This window comes from Papio anubis, chromosome 2, assembly GCF_008728515.1.
Source record: "Papio anubis isolate 15944 chromosome 2, Panubis1.0, whole genome shotgun sequence".
Classification (NCBI taxonomy): Eukaryota; Metazoa; Chordata; class Mammalia; order Primates; family Cercopithecidae; genus Papio; species Papio anubis.
In genome coordinates this window covers 110,288,483-110,306,410 of record NC_044977.1, presented here as the reverse complement: position 1 = coordinate 110,306,410, position 17,928 = coordinate 110,288,483, and the positions used below count along the sequence as shown (strand labels likewise).

Here is a 17,928-nt window from a genome sequence, read left to right as displayed (position 1 = left end):
TGAGGTACTTACTACCTCCTGAGGAAATGCATTTTATCACAATAGATAATGAAATAGATAATGACTTGGATAATCAAATAAGTCTCATAGGGAAAATGCCAGAGGGGTCCTCTAATTGTCCTGTTTCACAATTTGCTTATCTACACAAAATGCTTTTTTAGTGATGATTATCTTGACCAGTATCTATAAAAATTTTTAAACATGTACACTTCACAAGGCTGTATCAGATTGTTGACTGTTCTGTTGAGCACTGTTAATGAAAGAGATGGATATAAAGTCTTTATAAAGGGGCACTGACTTCACAGCCAAATATTTCAGAAATCACTGTTACTTTTTTTCAGTGTTTTCATCATTGTTCCTGGCACATAGTAATCTCTTGATTAATACTCACTGAATTAATGAATGGATCATTCTTATGGATTTATTTCTCCTCATAACAGGGGGACATAACTACGTTAAAAAAAATGTTATAATGCAGAGAAACAGTAAAGACCTCTCTAACTACAGACTTTCAATATCCTTTTCTGGGAAATACGCATTCACAATTTGTTTTTGCCCATGACAACCACTGCCTCGTAAAAAAAATATATATATGTAATTTATTTAATATTTTTAAGGACATGTACAAGTATTATCATGTAATTAAGTTGGGTACAGTGGTGTGTGTGGAAGGGGTGTGTATGTGTGTTTCTAATTAATTCCTGAAGATGAGTGACATTAAACAAAAGCTAACAACTTTCTATGACTATTTCCTAGAACTCAAGACGAAGAAGAAAAGAAAGGTTTTTATATCAAAGTATTCTCACCTATAAGTAAAATGGTCCTAAAAATCAAAAGAATTGGTTAAACCAATACTTTAAGAAGCTTTGATATTCAGAGGTCCACACTTTTACTAGTGGAAAAATAGACTTTACTGATTGTATTCATTTACTCTGATCCCACAGATAGTACTTCATGTCTGTATTTGTAAAGTATCACAGTGCCTTTTTTTTTTCTTTTCTTTTTTTTTTTTTTCGCTTTACTTTTTTCTCTTTATTTAATTTCTAAAAATAAATCAAAAGTGCTACTCCCTTGAACATATAAATGATAAGAAAGTAAAAAAGCCTTATTGCTGATATGGAGAAAGTGAGATACGAGGTGGGTCTAGACTCAAAGGCAGGGCTTCGACACCAGACCAAATTGAGGACTAGCTAAAGCAGGGATGAAGGGGAAGCAGCTTTCCATAAGACATGCTCACCAGTGTCCCATGTCAGTTTACCACTGCCATGGCAATACCCAGAAGTGATCATCCCTTTGGGCTGGACGCGGTGGCTCACACCTGTAATCCCAACATACTGGGAGGCCAAGGCTGGCGGATCACTTCAGGCCTGGAGTTCAAGACCAGCCTGGCCCACATGGCAAAACCCTATGTCTACTAAAAATACAAAAACTAGCTAGGTGTGGTGGCATGCACCTGTAATCCCAGCTACTTGCAGGGCTGAGGCACAAGAATGCTTGAGCCTGGGAGGCGGAGGTTGCAGTGAGCCAAGATGGTGTCACTGCACTCTAGGCTGGCTGACTGAGCAAGACTCTGTCTCAGAAAAAAAAAAAAAAAATTGTTCCCATGGCAACAACCCAATGACTCAGAAATTACCACCCTTGTTTTAGAAATTGCTGCATAATCTGACCCTAAGTATATGTATAATTAAAAGTGGGTATAAATATGACTACAGAACTTCCTCTGAGCTGCTACTCTGGGCACCTGTTTTCAAGCATTCCTGCTCCACAAGGAGCAGTACCTCAGCTGTTGCATCCTGACACTTCAAGAAAAGTTGCTGTCTAACACCACTGACTCACCCTTGAAATCTTTCCTGAATGGAGCCAAGAACCCTCCAGGGCTAAGCCTCAATTTTGGAGTTCACCTTCCCCGCATCAAAAGATTTAGTGGTCCAGATAGAAGATTAAATCAGCCACAATCGGCTTACAGATGCAGTGGTGTGATCTCAGTTCACTGCAACCTCCACCTCCTGGGTTCAAGCAATTGTCCTTCCTCAGCCTCCTGAGTAGTGGAGATTACAGGCATGCACCACCATTTCTGTAAGCCAAAGCCTAATCCAGAGCAAGGCCCTTAACTTTCTTCAATTCTATGAAGGCTGAGAAAAGTGAGGAAGCGGCAGAAGAAAAGTTTAAAACTAGCAGAGCTGGGTTCATGATGTTTAAGGAAAGAAACCATCTCCGCAACACAAAAGTACAAAGTGAGATAGCAAGTTCTGATGCAGAGACTGCAGTAAGTTATCTAGAAGATCTAACAAAGATCATTGATAAAGGTGGCTACACCAAACAACAGATTTTAAACATAGATGAAACAGCCATATATTAAAAGAAGATGCCATCTATGACTTTTATAGCTCAGTAGGAGAAGTCATTGCCTGGCTCATAGCTTCAAAGGACAGGTTGACTCTTTATTAGGGGCTAATGCAGCCAGTGACTTTAAGTTGAAGCCAATGCTCATTTACTATTCTGAAAATCCTGAGGCCCTTCAGAATTATGCTAAATCTACTCTGCCCGTGCTCTATAAATAGAACAAAAAAGCCTGGATGACACATCTGTTTACAACTTGGTTTACTGAACATTTTAAGGCCACTCTTGATTTCAGCGGCTCAGAAAAAAAGGAATTCCTCTCAAAATATTACTGCTCATTGGTCGAGTGTGGTGGCTCATACCTGTAATCCCAGCACTTTGGGAGGCCAAGGCAGGTGATCACTTGAGGTCAGGAGTTCAAGAGCAGCCTGGCCAACATGGTGAAACTCCATCTCTACTAAAAATACAAAAATTAGCCAGTCATGGTGGCGCATGCCTGCAATTCCTGCTACTCAGAAGGCTGAGGAAGGAGAATCGCTTGAACCCAGGAGGTAGAGGTTGCAGTGAGCCAAGATCACACCACTGTATCTCATCCTGGATAATAACAGAGTAAGGCTCCCTCTCAAACAAACAAACAAAAAAATTAATGCTAATTGACAATGCACCTGGTCACCCGAGAGCTATGATGGAGACGTACAAAGAGATTAATGTTTTCATGCGTGTTAACACAACATCCATTCTGCAGCCCATGGATCAAGAAGAAATTTTGACTTTCAAGACTTATTTCAGAAATACATTTTGTTGGGCTATAGCTGCCATAGATAGTGATTCCTATGGTGGATCTGAGCAAGGTAAACTGGAAACCTTCTGAAAAGGATTTATCATTCTAGGTGCCATTAAGAACATTCATGATTCATGAGAGATGATCAAAATATCGGTATTAATAGGAGTTTAGAAGAATATTTCAGCCCTCATGGATAACTTTGAGAGGTTCAAGTCTTCAATGGAGAAAGTAACTGCAGATAAGGTAGAAATAGCTAGAGAACTAGAATTAAAAGGGGAGCCTGAAGATGTGACTGAATTGCTGCAATCTTAATAACAAACTTGAACAGATGAGGAATTGTTTCTTATGGATGAGCAAAGAAAGTGGTTCCTTGAGATAGAATCTACTCCTAGTGAAGACGCTGTGAACACTGTTGAAATTACAAGGATTTAGAATATTACATAAACTTATTTGATAAAGCAGCAGCAGGGTATGAGAGAATTGACTCCACCTTTGAAAGTTTTACTGTGCATACAATGTTATCAAATATTATTGCACGCTACAGAAAAATTTTTCATGAAAGGAAGAATCCATTGATGCAGCAAACTTCATTGTTCTCTTATTTTAAAAAATTGGCACAGCCACTTGAACCTTCAACAACCACCTTGATCAGTCAGCAAACATCAACATCAAAGCAAGACTCTCCACCAGCAAAATGGTTACAACTCCTTGAAGGCTCAGATACTTGTTAGTATATTTTTTAACAATAAAGCATTTTTAATTAAGGTATTTTTTATTGAACACCTAATAGACTGAAGTAAAAGTAAACATAACTTTTACATGCACTGTGTGACTTGCTTTATTGCAACGTTCACTTTATTGCAGTGGTCTGGAACTGAACTCACAGTATCTTGAAGGTATGCCTATACAAGAAAAATGAAGGTATGTGATCTAGGAAATACAGCCTCAACTCAGCAGAAGAATAAAGAGAATTTCTAAGGCAACAGTTGTAAAACAGGTCTGTGGGGAAATCTGTACATATTGTAAAATAGGGTACTCCAGAAGGAAGTGGGTGGGAAGTAGGGGGCAGAAGGAATAGAAGAGTACCTTGAAGATCTGATACTTTGATTTAAGATGTATAAACTTAAAGCAGGCAATGCAAGGAAGTAGACTGGCAATCTAGGATGCAAGAAATTAAAATCACAGTACTACGGGCCCTTCTTGCAACAATCATTTGAGGATAAAATCCAGCCAGCCAAAAGACAAATCAAAAGAAAAGTTCAAGAAAGATAAACTGAATAAAAGTGACTGCAGTAAGGACCATTAGAGCAAATCAAGTATAAAACTAACACTAAACACTTGTGATAAATTAAGGGCATTGAATCAAATGCAAATAAAACTTGATAATATTAAAAATGATAAAACCATTATTTTTAATAGGGGAAGAGGACATGGGAAAATGTGTAAGAGTGCTAACTTATTCTTTAAAATCAGAGACATTCAGTCATCTATAATTGAAATATAGAGTTCTTAAAAACTATTTTTTCTTAAGTAGTTTTTCTTAACTTAGAGGAATTTTTTAGCAATCAGCACCTCTTGTGATCAAGTAATATTTACCTGAAATTCAACAACTGCCTTTTCTTCTCTCAAATACTAAAATTAATATTGTGTTAAAAACAGCATATATATAACAGAATTCCATTATAATACTCCTCATTTTTCTCTTTCTGTATATCTGTATACCAAGATGTCTGAAATGTGTGTTTAATGCCACGATAGTCATTTCTACAGTACAGCGGACACTTTGGGGAGGGAATACCTTATGTTTTTATCTCATACCCTTCTATTCTGTTTGAATATCTTAAATTTACAGGAGTTGCTTTTTAAATGTCAGAGTTTATTTATGTAATGCAATTGTGGTCCTCTTTTTTCTTCACTATACGGCTCTGTAATTTTTAAAAATAGCTAATATAGGTAATATGTACATAAAAATTCTGTGAGACACAATAAGCAATAATACTAAAACCTAAAATTTGGATGGAGCTTTAACCCATATTATGTTCCTAGAGCCCGCGAAGTAATTAGTTTGTTTATCTCCATCTCCACTTTACAGAAAAAGAAGCAGGATTAGGGTTGGTAAGTAGGATCTGAACCCAGGGCTGGATACTTAGTATTAATTCCTCAGTACTCAGTGCTAGATTTCTTCTATTTCTTAATATTGCCCTTCTTTGGGGAAAAATTGCAGTCTTCTAAATTACACGAGTAAATAGGTCAGAACGTTTTAAAAAGTATTTCCATTCTTTTCAAAAGGTAGAGTCACGGGATTTTCATTTTCCTTTTTTAGAGCTGAGAAAACTTTCTGTTCCGTTTTGTAAAGTTGTGTAAGCATCATCTGTTATTCTTGGACCTTCTTCTACACAAATCACCACCACAGTTTTTCAAAATTTGCTGACCCGGCTGCAACTTTTTATTTTTTTATTTTTATTTTTTCGTAGAGACGAGGTGGGAGGGGTTTGTGGGGGGTCTCGCTTTGCTGTTCAAGCTGGTTTACTTCTGGCTTTTAGGAACCCTCCGCCTCAGCCTCCCAACGTGCTGGGATTACAGGCGTGAGCCACTGCGCCCGGCCTGCAATTTTTTTTTTTTTTTTAACAACTGCTATGAATTGTAGTGAGTATAAGTTCGTCCTTACAACGTAAAATTTCTTATGTCAATCTGTGACAACTCAATCTTCTCTTTGAAAAATTGTAAACTGCACATTTCACATTCTTACTGGGCTGTTCCTGTTGAAAACATCTCAAGTCACTTTCAGCTTTAAACATTATAGACGGAAACTCACAAAGAAACATGAACCTTCTAGTGTTTAATTTATAAACGTGCGCAAATAACCGTTGCTATGCAAACCTCAGAAGTTCTTTTCCAAGCAGCTCTTTAATTTTTGAGCAAGCAAAAAGCGGGCGTCAGAACCAGCCTTTCCTCTCCCACCAGGAGGAATGAAATAAGAGGAATGGGCATGAGGAAGTAATAATTCGAGCTTTATAACCCTAAATGTCAATTATGGTTTTAATAACATTTTTAAATGCTTAACAATTACTGAAATAGGGTAAGGGAGGACGGCGATGGTGGGGAGAGTTTTAGAGGAAGCACAGGATTAGGAAAGGAGAGAAATAAAAGGGCTGGGGTAGTACTGCCAACCAGAAAACGCCCCCCGGCAGGCCCTCTCTGCTTCCTCCCGCCTTCTTCAACTGATCTCACCTGATCTTCCAGTAGCTTGTTCTCCTCATTCGCCACCGGGATGGCGAACCCATCCTCCCAGTGCAGCTCAGCCAGGAATTCGCTACTCATGACTGCAAACGGATAGAGAAGGTACAGAACAAAGATCCGCCTTCTTGTACATCGGGTGAACAGCACCCGCGTCAAGCCCAGGCACCCGCACAGCGCCGCGGTAATTGCGGCGGGAGCCCTACCAACCTTCCCGCGTCCTTAGTTACCAAACAGGAAGCGCTCCAGACCAAAGGCGAAACTTCCGGTTGAGAAATCCCTGCCTCCAGGCCAAATAACCTTTTTTTTTTCACCTTGAGCACTGAGGGAAGAGCAGCAACTTACCCCTCCCGAGGTTCCCGAGCTTGCCAGGCGGCAGCATAACTTTCCACGAAAAGGCGGCTCTCAGATCGCTCCCGGAGAGTGTGAAACCTGTGGCCCCCGGAGCGGGCTGGAGGACCACCGGGCAGGTGACTGGAAGTAAACCACAGGATCCTCCGATTGCCTGGGGGAAGACGGAAGCCAACAGAGATAATAAACTACGTTTCATTTCAAGTTGTGTTTGCTGTGTTGTGTAGATTTCATCAGCTACTACAGTAGGTGAAAGTAGACCGGGGTGAACTGGTGTTTGGAAACAGAACTCTCTCTCTGGCATCACTGGGATGTTGTGATCGTCGCCTCTTTCAGTCGGCCAGCCTTCCTCACCGTGCTTACTCACCCCGTCGCGGTCGACCGCAGACACTGTCCGCTGGGAGGCCGCACACTTGTAGCGCGGTATGGTGGCCCCTCTGGCACCACTCCCATACTTGCATTTTTCTTTGCATTTTCGTTAGCTAACATTTAAAGTGTGGAATTTCGCATAAACTTCTGTATTTCCTCCGCTTAGAAAAAGGGTAGGTCACACAAGCCCCATTATCAAAAGGTAATGTTCCGCTAGAGAGCCGCCCCCTTTAGACCGACAAGCACTTTACCAATTCACTAATTTGAATTACCTGCTTGGCATGGGTAGGCATTTGAGTTATAGTCTGTCTTGTATAGTATCTCAGAACTGGAAAGGACAAAACAATCAACTAATCTAATCCTTTCATTTTCTGGGTAAATTAAACTGAGGCTTCTTTAGGCAAAGAAGGGATGTTGTGCATGAATTAATTTTACGTATCCAATAGCCACCTGTAACCTTTTTTTGCTCTTTCGAATTTTATTTTACCTAGACATTATTAAACTTTTATTATAAATATTTTAAATGTATATGGGAATAGAAAGCAAAGTATAAATAACTGCTATATACGCATCACCTTGATTTAGCATTCATATTTTGCCATATTAGCATCATCTGTATCTTTTGCTCAAGTAAAAGATAATCATAGACATCATGACATTACATCCCTAAATACTTGAGCATGTATTGGTAGAAGAGTGGTTAATGTTATCTAACAAGCACAATATCATTATCACATCTTAAAAAAAACAACGATTCTTCAATATCATCTAATAACCATTTCAGATTCATATTTTGACTGTCTTAAAATATATTTTTACAGTCGATTTGTTACTATAGTTCTGAAATCCTCCTGTAGGAGCTTTGTCTCTTTGTGCCTACATTGTTTTCTATAAACTTAATCTCGTGGACTTTGTGCCTGTAAAGACTAGAATTAGCAAAGCATTTTATTCCCCCTTTCTACAATGATTAAAGGTTGGGGAGAAAGGCTCAACTTGTAGAAGAAATTTTAACCTGTATGGAATAGTGGAATTTTAGATATAATGATATTTAATCCTTTATAAATGATCATTGCTTATTTTATAATAGTGTAGTCATTCCAACTAATGAAAATGTTAGTATTCAGCTTATGTTAAGATGGTACATAGTTATTTATACTTGAGATTTGTTATGGCAATGCGGCTTCCTAAAATTATTGGTGTTGGGTCAAAGGTGGGGAGGAAAATGGCAGAACAAAAGACTTCCAGCAATCAGCCCTCACAGAAACATCATTTGAACAACTCTGCACCTATGAAAATACCTTCACAAGAGCTAAGGAAACCAGTCACATTTAATTACATTTTAATAAAGCAAAAAATAAAAATAAAATAAAATAATTGGTATTATTACCACCCATGTATCTTAAAATTACCTAGTTTACCATCCCAGTTTTTAATATGAATACTGAGCTGCCTTGACCTGTGCCAATGAGTTGAAGCACCCCTCTCAGTGTCAGCTGTAGCTGCCAAATGCATGACTGTGGAGTCTTTTTCATCTTTCCATTAATTTTACTTCTAGGAATATGTCCTGCAGAAACAGTTACATAGGTAAGTTCCATGCGTTTACACCACATGGGCATAAGAAGTCTAGCAACTGAAGCTCTGAGAGTCCCATGTCTCATTTGTCAAAGATTCCATTTCCTGAATTTGAGGATAACAATTATGTGATATTTACTTCTAGATGAAATGCCCATGCTTTCTCCAAATTCTACAATTCTGCCTTAAAATGGTATCCCTGCTTCTCTACCTCATCATCACGACATCTCATATCACCTAGTTCTCACTCGAATTCTACAAGTTCTAGACCATAACTCTATTTGTATTCATCCAGATCTAGCTTTGGAAATAAAACCCATAGTTTTATAAGCTTTGTTGCTGAAATGCTCAATTTATTTCCAACATGCTAAAGAAGGTGTTTTACTATCTTATTCCCTTAAATTTACCAGATCAAGTTGCTAAGGCTAAAACATAAAGTTTATTTGTTCTGCAAAAATAATGTTATCTTTGTTTAAAAAGATAGAAAAAAAACTTCTATTTATGAAGTAAAAGAAAAAGATATATTTCACCTCCATGCCAATCCTCCTTGTAAGAGAGTACCACTGTTTAGTGTTTACCTAACCAGCATTTTTAAATGAAGCTTTAAATATTTACATATGTCAATTTTGTCCTACATAAATATAATCATATAGTAAACATTCTTCCGCAAATCCATTCTTTTCACTTAACAATAGTGGCCATGTTTCCATGTCAGTACATTTGAATCTACCTTAGTCTTTTTATAGAAACTTAAAATTCAGCATTATCAATTATAACTGTTAAACAATGCTGCAATGCACATCTTGATAACACTGCATTTCATCAATTCTGGTTATACTTATTTTCACATTTTAATATCTCTGAAATTGAGATGCATCTTTTTAATCAATGAAGTTAGATTTGGTGAAATAAGATATAATCTTGCATACCTATGTAAATGTCTCTGCAGGAAAAATTCTTAGAAGTAAAATTAATGGAAAACAGATATAAGCAATATTATTTTGATGGGTAACACTAAATTATTCTTCAAAAAGGCTTTACATATTCTCCAAAAATATGAGAGTATCTTTGCATACCTGGATATTACAAAATATTAAATATTTTACAATATAAATAACAAAATGTGGTATCTCGTAGTTAATGGACATTTCCCTAATAAGTGAGACCAAGCATCACATTTCTTCTAAGAATTTCTTTATCATATTCTTTGCCCAGTTTTTCCCTATTCAGTGATCTTATTGAATTATAGCAGTGCTTTCTGTGTTACGGATAGTATTCTCCCTCTCTCTCTCTTTCTCTCTCTCTCTTTCTGTGTGGTGTGGTGTGTGTGTGTGTGTGTAAATATTTTTCTCCCAGTCTGTTTTTGGAGGCTTCTGTTTAACTTTGTTTTTAGTGTATTTTGCCATGCATGGCTCAGAAACTACCCTTGTTGCCATCAGCATGCTTCCTATTCAGCGAACTCTTTCATCATCAACTTACCCAATCTAGCAGCAGCATTAAACCCAGCTGTTCCTTCCCTGTTAAAACATTTTCCTCTTTTGGCTTTTATAACTTTTTTTTCCTGTCAGTTTCCCATTAACTTTATTAATCTCCTTTGCTGCTTTATCTTGGCTCATTTGGCCACTCAACATTGGTATTCCTCAAGACTCAAAGCTGATCCCTCTACTCTTACACTTGCTTCCTAGGTGATGATATCCATTTTCATGTCTTTACATGCCATGATAGGTGTATTAGTTTGTTAGGAGTGCCATAATAAAATATCATACACTAGGTGGCTTAACAGAAATTTATTTTCTCACAGTTCTGGGGGCTAGCAATTCAAGAGCAAGGGATGGTTTCTGGTGAGGCCTCTCTCCTTGGCTTGCAGATGGCCGTGTCCTCACATGGTCTTTTCTCTGTGCACATGCATTGCTGGTGTCTCTTTCTCTTCTTATAAGGATACCACCAGTCCTGTTGGATGAGGGTTCCACAGTCATGACCTCTTTAAACCTTAGTTCCCTCGGTAAAGGCCCTGTTTCCAAATACAGTCAAATTGGGAGTGGCTTCAACATATGAATTTGGGCAGGGGAGGGATCCAACTCAGTCCAAAACTGCTGATATTTTCTTGATTTTACTCTTAACATTTCTCTAGCCCAGATCTCTCTTCTGTTCTCCAAACGTACATCCAGCTGCTTACTAGACAATTCCGTCAAGATGTCTTATAGATATCTTAAACCCAATTCACAGGTCTTGATTTTAACTGCACATATTTCAAACCTGTTTCTCTGTCTTCTCTACACAGCCAACACACCACCATCTACTGAACTGTATAAAATCAAATCCTGACTGTGATTACTGATTCCTTCCTTTTCCTCACCTCCCATCTTCAATCCATCACTATTACATCTCACTTTCAGCCCCCAAAGCTGCACTGATCCTACTGCTCTCCATCTCCACTACCACTACTCTAATTTAGGCTTTCATCACCTGTCATTACATTACCAAAATTGTCTTCCCATCAATGTGCCCACTTCCGCTCTTGTTCTCCTAAAATCCATCCTCCCCTCAGCAATTAAGGTAATCTTTTCTTTCTGACATCAAATTCCAAAATGTTTTTAACATAAAAAAGGCTGAAATAATTTTACCATGAGCACCGATGACCTCTAGATCTAGTTGGTACCTAGATCCTGCCATTAATATTTGCCTCTTCTTGTGTTATCATACGTTTATCTCTCTATTCATCCATCAATCCATATTATTTCTTCATGCATTTCAAAATAAATTGTAAGAATCAATATACCTCCTTCTTAAATATTTTACCATGCATATGTTTACTTTTGTTTACATTTTTCTTCTACAGTGAAATTTACACACAAAGAAATACACAAATCTCGCATTTTGAGAAATGCATGACTTGGTTAACCTAAACTACTCTCAAGATATAGAATATTACCACTACCATAAAACATTCCCTCATGCCTCTTTCTAGTCAGTCCCTGCTCTCACCTCCCCAAATCCCCAGAGACAACTATTTTTCCAGGTTTTTATTTTTCTATTGTAAGTTTTCTTTCTTTTAAAATTCTAAATAAACAGAAAGGTACCATATTGTACCAGTTAATAATTTATTGCCTTTCAGCTCCAAATTCACCCATTTTGCCTGTTCTGTTAAAACTGTATGGGCTCTTTACAGAGTTCTCTTTTGGCTGTTGGCATAAAATTAAGCTTTATCAACAGAGGGTACGGGAGATACTTTGCAGAAGGAAAATAGTTTGGTTTTTTTTTTTTTTTTTTTTGCTTTGTTTTTCTTTCTGGTTTCCATGAGCTCACCTGGCAGGCTCCCGTAGCACACAGAGCTTCTCCAGCCCCTGGCTCCTGTGTTGCACACAGCTTCTCCAGTGTCCAGCCCCTGCATCACAGGCATTTTCTCCAGCATTAGGCTCCTGCAGTGCTTGTGACTTCTCCAGTTCCCAGCTCCTGCAAAGTGTAGCAGGCAGCAGCATCCAGAAGCTTTCCTTAGCACCCTACCCCACTCTGAACTCTTCACTTGGGCAGTTCCGTAGCAGAGTGCCTCTGGTGAGACATCTTCCAATTAACAGATTTCCTAGCATCATAAAGAATAGATTTTCAGTCAGTTCCACTGCACCAAAACAACTCGGCCACTCTCTGAACCCTGCGGTGGGGGAGGGAAGGTCTCTTCCTTGGGTACTGTATTTCAGCTTTAGGGATACTGACTGCTCCTTATAGTTGCTATTTTTATATTCCTTAGAGTTCTTTACATCTTAATAGTCAATCATTGTGACTCTTATTCTCTGTTATAATGAACAATTTTTATATTAAACTTTCTCTATTAAGTTACTATGTGGTTTCTTTCTCCTCACTGGACCCAGATTCATACAAGGACAGTTTGTACTTTTTGAAATAACACACTTTTTTTCACTCTGCATAATGTTTTTGATATTTATCCATAATTGTGGTACATAGCAATAGTTTATGTTTCTTTTTATTGCTGTATTGTTTCCAGGTTTGGACAACTATGAATAAAGCTATTATAAACATCCTTGTACCAGTCTTTTTAACATGCTTTTTATTTTAGAATAGTTTTGGATTTACATAAAATTTACAAAGATAGTAAACAGAGTTTCCAGATACCCCTCACCAAGTTTTAGTTTCCCCAATGCTATTATTTCACATTATCATGGTACATCTGTCAAAATGAAGAAGCCAGCTGTGCTACATTACTATAGGCTACACTTGAATTTTTGTTTTGTTTTTTTTTAGATGGAGTCTCACTCTGTTGCCTAGGCTGGAGTGAAGTGGCATGATCTCGGCTCACTGCAACCTCTGCCTCCTAGGTTCAAGCGATTCTCCTGCCTCAGCTTCCAGAGTAGCTGGGATTACAGGCGCCCGCCACCACACCTGGCTAATTTTTGCATTTTTAGTAGAGGTGAGGCTCGTCTCGAACTCCTGACCTCGTGATCTGCCCGCCTCAGCGTCCCAAAGTACTGGGATTACAGGTGTGAGCCACTGCGCCCAACCCAGACTTTCTAGTTCTTCCATTAATGTTCATTTTCTGTTCCAGAATCCAATCCAGCATATCACACTGCATTTTATTGTTTTATCTCATTAATCTCCCTCGTGTCTGTAATGAGTTCTCAATTTTTTTCTTTTTCATTACCTTGACAGTATTCAGGAGCACTGACTCATCCAATATTGTGTAAAATATCCCTCAGTTTGATTTTGTCTAATGGTTGTCACATGGTTAGGCTGGAGTTAGGGGTTTTTGGAAAGAAAACCACAGAGGTGAAGTGTCCTCATCACATGAGATCAGAGGTATATGATGTCTCCATGACATCATTTGTGATTTTACCTTCAGTCATTCTGTTATGATAATGTTTGCCAGGTTTCTTCACTGTGAAGTTACTATTTTTTCCCATCCATACCCAATTACTTGGAAGCAATTTACTAAGTTCAGCCTGGTCTCAAAAGAGGGAGATTAAGCTCTATCTCCTAAAAGAATAGTATCTACATATATTATTTAAAATTTTTCTGTAAATAACACTATTTCTTCTTTCTTTATTTGCTCAATCTTTTTATGTTACTATGGACAAATGTATATTTTATATTTGGGGTTATAATCCAAACAATGTTATTCGTTTTGTGGCTCAATTTGTTCCAGCCTTGGCCATTGGTCCCTGTGTGTCTTTGACATGCCTTCATCCTTTTGTTTTTGTTTCATTTGGTTTGTTTTTGAGCACCTCCTTACTTTCTGGTACTGCATGACTTTTCAGGTTCATCTTGTATTTCTCCTAACCCAGCTCAAGAATCAGCCATTTCTCCAAGGAGCCCTGGTTCCTTTTATGGGAGAATGGTGTGTAGAAACCAATATCTGGAATCTGGGTATGTTTGTTTTTGTGGTGGTGTCATTGCTTTCAGGTCCCCTCAGAGTCAGAGCTAAATAATATACGTATGTACATTATTAACCCATGAATTCATACATATCTATCATTGTTTTTGCCTCTGTATGCATAAGCTAAACACTAGCACATATTGCTATCTCTGACTCTCACCCAGTACCATAAAACTTGTACTAGCCTTCCCTTTTTACCTATTTATAACTTCCCTGCTGGTCCTGAGAAATCTTGCTCCTACAATCCATTATTCATGTACTTATTTTTTTCAGCCCCAGTATACATTTAAAGTAGTTTCAGAATTATTAACCTGTACTTCCAGCACAAATGTTTTCGTGGACGTATGCTTTTATTTCTCTTGAATAAATTCCAAGAAGTGCAATTGCTGATGAAAGATAGGTGTTTGGGCCAGCATGGGGCACACACCTATAATCCTAGCTACTCAGGAGGCTGATGCAGGAGGATTGCTTCAGCTCAGGAGTTTGAGACCAGCTGGGCAACGTACCAAGACCCTGTTTCTTAAATAAAATTGTTCTTAAAAAGATAAATGCATGATTAGTTTTATAAAAACACACAAGACCTTTTTCCAAAGTAATTATGCCATTTTAAGGGTTGTCTTTTGTTAAATCAAATTTTTCCCAGGTTAAAACTCTTCAATGGACACCTAGTTTAGTTAGATTTAAATCCAAACTCCTTAACTGGTCTGCAAAGTCCTATGTGATCTGACCTCTGCCTATTTTTCTCATCCCATCTCTTGCCAACTCTTCCTTCACTAACTACGTTTCAGCCACACCGACTTTCCAAAATTGTTTCTCCAGAGCCTCAAAAAACTGACCGGGCATGGTGATCCATGCCTGTAATCCCAACACTTTGGAAGGCTGGGGTGGGCAGATCACTTGAAGCCAGAAGTTTAAGACCACCCTGGGCAACATGGCAAAACTCTGTCTCTACTAAAAATAAAACAAATAGCCAGGCATGGTGGCATATGCCTATAGTTCCAGCTACTTGGGAGGTTGAAGTGGGAGGATTGCTTGAGCCTGGGAGGCAGAGGTAGCAGTGAGATCACACCACTGCACTCCAGCCTGGGCAACAGAGTGAGACCCTGTTTCAAAACAAACAAACAAACAAAAGGAGTGTCTTCAGATATGCTCGTCTCTCTTCCCAAAACATTTTCCTTCCCTAATGGCTAGTTCCTTATTATTCACCAGGGCCCCATATTCTTCAGTTTATATATAAATTTAAACTGCCCATTTAATTTGATACAGTTTTTTCTAGTTTTGTTCTCTCCTGGCAACCTTTCCACATTTAGTAATTACCTTCAAACAACTTACCACAATTAATAATTACGTTTCTATTTGCTTATTTTCTATATTTTCCCCTAGACTACAAGATGCATGACAATAGGAACCATATGCATTTAAAAAAAATTGCTTAAGCTTAGTGGCAAGAAGCATGTGCATTTTGTTCACCCTATATTCAGAATCTAGAGTAATGCCTGGAACATAACAGTGCTCAATAAAAATCCGTAGAAAGAATAGGCATGACAAGAGAATGACAAGAGTTTTAGATTTGTATGTAGTTACATCTGTCAGTCTTTGGTGATTTTTATTTTTTGTGCTACACTGAGGAAGGCCTTTCCCAGATTATTTTAAAAGTCTCCAATAATTCCTTCTCATATTTATGTAATTACATATTCTACAGCAAAATTTGTAATGCACATGAAATGTATGTTTGTGTGTGAGAGGAAGCAGATTCATAACTCTTTTTTCAAAACAAATAGCAATAGACGATTTATTAAATAGTTTATCTCTCTCCTTTGATTTGAAATGCATCCTTTTTATATTAAATTCTCATACATGGAAAGATATGCTTCTGGATGTCTAGTGTTTCATTGATTTATTTATCTTTACAAAAGTGCCACACTGTTTTGAGTAGCATAGCTTTTTAGTATGGTAGTGCAAAACATATTATCACCACCGTCACAATTATTCTGTCTAGTATCACACACTTACACCTCCAAACAAACTTTGGAATTGACTTGTCAAGTTTTTTTTAAGAGTCCTAGGCATTTTCACTGAAATTTTCTTGAATATGCAGAATAATTGAAGAACTGAAATTTTATCATATTGTCTTCCTACCCAGAAATATGTAAATGTCTCTGTTTGTTCAGATCTTCTTTTATGTAATTAATTCTTAATATAGTTGCACATGACCAGATTCACAGCATTCCTATAACCCCAGAATTAGAAGAAACCTCCAAGATTGCCCCTACTACAAAATGTACATCAGCAACATGCAGTGCTTTTACACTTCCACTGATTAGGTACTCACTACCTCCTGAGGAAATGCATTTTATAACAATGGATAATGAAATAGATAATGACTTGGGTAATGAAATAAGTCACACAGGGAAAATGTCAGAGGGGTCCTGTAATTGTCCTATTTCATAATTTCCTTATCTATACAAAGTGCTTTTTTAGTGATGATTATCTTGACCAGTAAGTATAAAAATCTTTAAACATGTCCACTTCACAAGGCTGTATCAGATTGTTGGCTGTTCTGTTGGGCACTGTTAATGAAAGAGATGGATGTAAGTCTTTACAAAGGGACATTAAACTCACAGCCAAATATTATGCAATATTTCTGAAATCATTGTTACTTTTTTCAGTGTTTTAATCATTGTTCCTGGCACATAGTAATCTCTTCATTAATACTCACTGAATTAATAATGAATTAATGAATGGATCATTCTTATGGATTTATTTGTCCTAATAACAGAGAGACATAACTACATTAAAAAAAATTTCTAATGCAGAGGTACAGTAAAGACCTCTCTAATTACAGATTTTCAATATCTTTTTCTGGGAAATACACATTCACAATTTGTTTTTGCCCATGATAACCATTGCCTTGTAAAAAAAATTATGTAATTTACTTAATATTTTTAAGGATGTGTATGTCTATTATTATGTAATTAACCTGGATACAGGGGTGTGTGTGCGTGTGTATGTGTGTGTTTGTGTAATTAATTTCTGTAGATGAGTAACTTGAAATAAAAGCTAACAATTTTCTGTGACTATTTCCTACAACCCAAGACAAAGAAGAAAAGAAGGCTCTTTATATCAAAGTATTTTCACATACAAGTAAAATAGTCCTAAAAATCAAAGGAATTGGCTAAACGAATACTCTAAGAAGCTTTGATATTCAGAGGTCCACATTTTTACTAGTGGAAAAAAACACACTTTACGGATTTTATTCGTTTACTCTAATCCAGTAGATGGTGCTACATGTCTGTATATGTAAAGTACCACAGTGCTTTTTTCTCTCTCTCTTTTCTTTCTTTCTTTCTTTTTTCTTTTAAGCCAGAACTCTCATCAAGGTCTACTATTATAATGAAGATCATTATTCTTGACATCTGAGTCAAATCTTTGGGTGCAGCTTTAAAGATGTACTTAAGAAGAAAACCCCCTAGAAATAATTTTGGACCAGATACCAACCTAACAATTTATTAACATTTTTCCCCTCAGTTCATTTTTACTTTAAAATGACAAATCGTTGACCCCACACAGAACTCTGTGTCAATCCATGAAAAATCCAAAAAAAATCATAGTCCCTCTTATTCTTCTAAAAACTGCTAGTTGCTATTGTTTTAAAGCAATCATAATAATGATAATAATTAGCAATAAAAGTTTAAATTCAGGATCATAATGGATAAATCAGTTTGTTACTCAAGTTATAAACTTAGATATATAAAAATTTATAAACATGAAGTTTTTTGTTGAATCAGTGATTAATCTAGTCACATAAATTAATGTTCATTTATGGATCATAAAAAACAGAAAGCTTTAGGAAAGCAGTGATGATATTTAAGTGTCAGCACAAATAATC

General features: G+C 37.3%; 1 protein-coding gene across 1 annotated transcript in view; it reads right to left on the bottom strand.

Annotated features, from left to right (window-relative positions):
* The window catches only part of CCDC39 (coiled-coil domain containing 39), a 58,592-nt gene extending 51,796 nt beyond the window's left edge, over window positions 1-6,796 (bottom strand). The window contains exon 1 of the mRNA XM_031663548.1: window positions 6,356-6,796. Within this exon, the coding sequence (XP_031519408.1) occupies window positions 6,356-6,445 (90 nt within the window). The 5' untranslated portion in view covers window positions 6,446-6,796. The remainder of the gene's footprint in view (window positions 1-6,355) is intronic.
* Between the last annotated feature and the right edge of the window lie 11,132 nt (window positions 6,797-17,928).